Genomic DNA, 3,105 nt, shown 5'->3' with positions numbered 1-3,105 from the left:
GTACGCCATGGTTTGTACAAGACCGGATATTGCTCATGCAGTTGGTGTTGTGAGTAGATTTCTCTCTAATCCGGGTAAGGAGCATTGGACCTGCTGTTAAATGGATTTTGAGATATCTTAGAGGCACTTCTACACTTTGCTTGTGCTATGGAAATGCAAAACCCGAGTTGAGTGGCTTCTCGGATGCGACTATGCCGGTGATGTTGATTCCCGAAAATCCACATCGGGTTTTATAATAATCTTTGCAGGGGAGTGTTTCATGGCAATCGAGATTGCAAAAATGTACCGCTTTATCTACAACTGAAGCGAAGTATATTGCTATTACCGAAGGAGGTAAAGAACTTTTGTGGATGCAAAAATTCCTACAAGAGTTGGGCTTGAAGCAAGAGAAGTTTGTTCTATATTGCGATAGCATGAGTGCCATCCATCTTAGCAAGAATCCAGTGTTTCATTCAAGATCGAAGCATGTTGATGTGAAGTATCATTGGATCCGAGAAAAGCTAGAAGAGAAGCTCTTCCTACTTGAGAAAGTTCATACCGACAACAATATGTCCGACATGATGACCAAAGCCTTGCTCGTGATGAAGCTTGATGCTTGTAGAAGAAAAGCGGGCATGGTGAATCTTCCCACATGAGGTGGAGGTGGAGATTTGTTGGCTGGGGTCCACCTTCATGTGGGGCCCAACCAGCATTAAATAAAAACAAAAAAAAACAAAAGAAAAGAAAAAGAATAAAAAGAAGTGGAGTTGTCGTACGTGGTGTGTGCGTCCAAAAGAGAGGAGAGAGAAAAACCAGAAAAGAAAACTGTAGCAAAGGAGAAAGAGAAGAGAGGAAGAGCGCTGCAACTTTGCGGCTTTGATTCAAAGGCCAAATATTGTCGGAATCGGCTCAAATTTCAGTATGTTGTTCGTGAGACCGAGGGCTACGAGTTGATGGTTTTTGTTCGTCGAGAACCGTCTCCAAATTCTCCAAATCCAAACTGCATTTAATGTTATCAGAATGTTGATGCTGGCTACAGTGTGTGCGACTGAAGAATATTTTGTGTATCCCGCTATTCTGGTGATTAGTGGATGTTTTTGGGCGGTCCGTGGTTTTTCCCGCATCGGGTTTTCCACGTTAAATCTTTGGTGTCATTATTTCTTTGTCTACTTATCATTTTGGCGTTATATTTGCATTTTGTGAGGCTATACATTGCCGGTTGTTGCTGGGGTTAAGAGATTTTAGTTGATTTTGTTTCGGGGGAGAAATTGATCCTGGTTGCGTTTGGCCGTGGTGAATTGTTGTACCCGGGATCTCCCCAACACGGATGAATGTGGTCTGCGATCATCAACACGACACGTAGCCCTCAAGTCCCGATCTGGCCAGCAAGTCAAACGCCCGAGGGATAACGAACGGTCTTGGATGGTGGCATGCGACAACCCCCGATCTTGGAAAGAAGCCCACGAACAAATGGCCATCATAGCATGCGACAACCCCCGATCCTGGAGAGAAGCCCACGAGCGAATGGCCGTGATATCAGGTTCGAGTCCTCGCGCGACTTCTGCTATATAAACTGACGCCGTCCTACGCTGGGAACACCAACGATTTGCAGATATCTCCAGAAGAGAAAGCAGGTTTGAAGGGAGGTGGGAGAGATTCAGAAAATGGCGGTGAAGGTGCATGGCTCGATCAGAGCGGCTTGCCCGCAGAGGGTGATCGTATGCCTCTTGGAGAAGGAGGTGGACTTCGAAATTGAGCACGTGGATCTCGACGCCGGGGAGCAAAAGAAGCCCGAGTTCCTCCAGCGGCAGGTACATTGGCTTATATCGAATCCTGACCTCCGTCTGTGAGTACAACACGTACTTTTCTCGACATGTCTCCCAAATAAGGGTAGGACGTGTTTGCTCTGTTGCTTTTACAAGGACTGGTGACAACTTTATCGGCTTGGCACTCAAATGAAACTACTTTAAGGCACATTCGTTCCAACGTTTCATCTAAAAATTTAAGTTATTAAATGAAAGTGTGGTTTAATATATAATCATTCCATGAGCGGGGGCATAGAATAATAAGCTTTTAAATGAACAAAAATACGTTCTCATCGGGGCTAGGGGAATTCTGTTTTCTCTCTGTCTGTTATTTTGGAGCTTCTTTCATATATTTTGGCTGACATGTGCCAACACTTGCTCTTTTTCAATAAGCCGTTTGGTCAAGTTCCGGCGGTGGAGGACGGCGATTTCAGGCTTTTCGGTAAGATCGCGTCGATGACTTGTGCCTTTGATCAAGGAAAAATGGACATAGAAACACTTGCGACCAATATGCTTCGATACTTCTCGAACCGAAATGAGTGTAGACGATAATTATTTCACGTCCGCGATTATGCAGAGTCGAGGGCGATAATAAGGTACTATGCAACCAAGTACGCCAACCGGGGGACCGACCTGCTGGGCGCGACCCTGGAGGAGCAGGCCGTGGTGGACCAGTGGCTCGAGGTGGAGGCACACAACTTCAATGAGCCCGCCTTCAACCTCGTGTTCCATCTGGTGATATCGCCGCGCCTGGGCCTGCGAAGCGACATGGCGTTGGTCCACAGCAGCGAGCAGAAGCTGGAGAAGGTGATGGACGTGTACGAGCAGAGGCTGTCCAAGAGCAGGTACTTGGCCGGGGATTTCTTCTCACTAGCTGACCTCAGCCACTTGCCGGCGCTCCGGTGCCTCATAGAGGACGCCGGGCTCGGCCACCTGGTCAAAGAGAGGAAGTACGTGAACGCATGGTGGGAGGACATATCGAGCCGGCCCTCGTGGAAGAAGCTGTTGACCCTTCTTTGATTGTTCAGGGAAAAGCTCTCGTGTGGACTTCACTTTACAACTTTCCGTGTGTTTGGTTTGATATGAATTTCTATCATAAAGAAATAAGCTTTTCGAGAAATCCTTGTTTTGGGAAAATGTATTCCGGGAATTCATTTTTCCAACATCATGCATACATATTCTCTTCGACCGTAAATGATTTTCTATAAATCAATCATTTTCGACAAATCAAGCGGATGGAAGTTCATAAGACTAATTCGCGAAATATCCTTTCATTCAAGCAAATGCACCTCAAGATTGAGTAAGTTTACAAAATTTATCT

General features: G+C 46.0%; 1 protein-coding gene across 1 annotated transcript; it reads left to right on the top strand.

The window, feature by feature from the left end:
- The first annotated feature begins 1,546 nt into the window (after positions 1-1,546).
- Positions 1,547-2,977, top strand: LOC104449769 (glutathione S-transferase F12). The gene is made up of 3 exons (XM_010064030.3): positions 1,547-1,790; positions 2,178-2,226; positions 2,362-2,977. Exons 1-3 carry the CDS (start codon positions 1,644-1,646, stop codon positions 2,802-2,804), a joined length of 639 nt encoding a protein of 212 aa, XP_010062332.1. The 5' UTR covers positions 1,547-1,643; the 3' UTR covers positions 2,805-2,977.
- Positions 2,978-3,105: the final 128 nt, after the last annotated feature.

This window comes from Eucalyptus grandis, chromosome 6 (assembly GCF_016545825.1).
Source record: "Eucalyptus grandis isolate ANBG69807.140 chromosome 6, ASM1654582v1, whole genome shotgun sequence".
Taxonomy (NCBI): Eukaryota; Viridiplantae; Streptophyta; class Magnoliopsida; order Myrtales; family Myrtaceae; genus Eucalyptus; species Eucalyptus grandis.
The sequence above is the reverse complement of the archived record's forward strand: the minus strand, read 5'-3'. Positions and strand labels throughout refer to the sequence as shown.

Coding starts and splice junctions, on each gene's coding strand:
- LOC104449769 (XM_010064030.3), top strand. CDS start 1,644: ATGGCGGTGAAGGTGCATGGCTCGATCAGAGCGGCTTGCCCGCAGAGG. Junction 1,791..2,177: donor CCGAGTTCCTCCAGCGGCAG/GTACATTGGCTT, acceptor TTTTTCAATAAG/CCGTTTGGTCAAGTTCCGGC. Junction 2,227..2,361: donor CGGCGATTTCAGGCTTTTCG/GTAAGATCGCGT, acceptor GCGATTATGCAG/AGTCGAGGGCGATAATAAGG.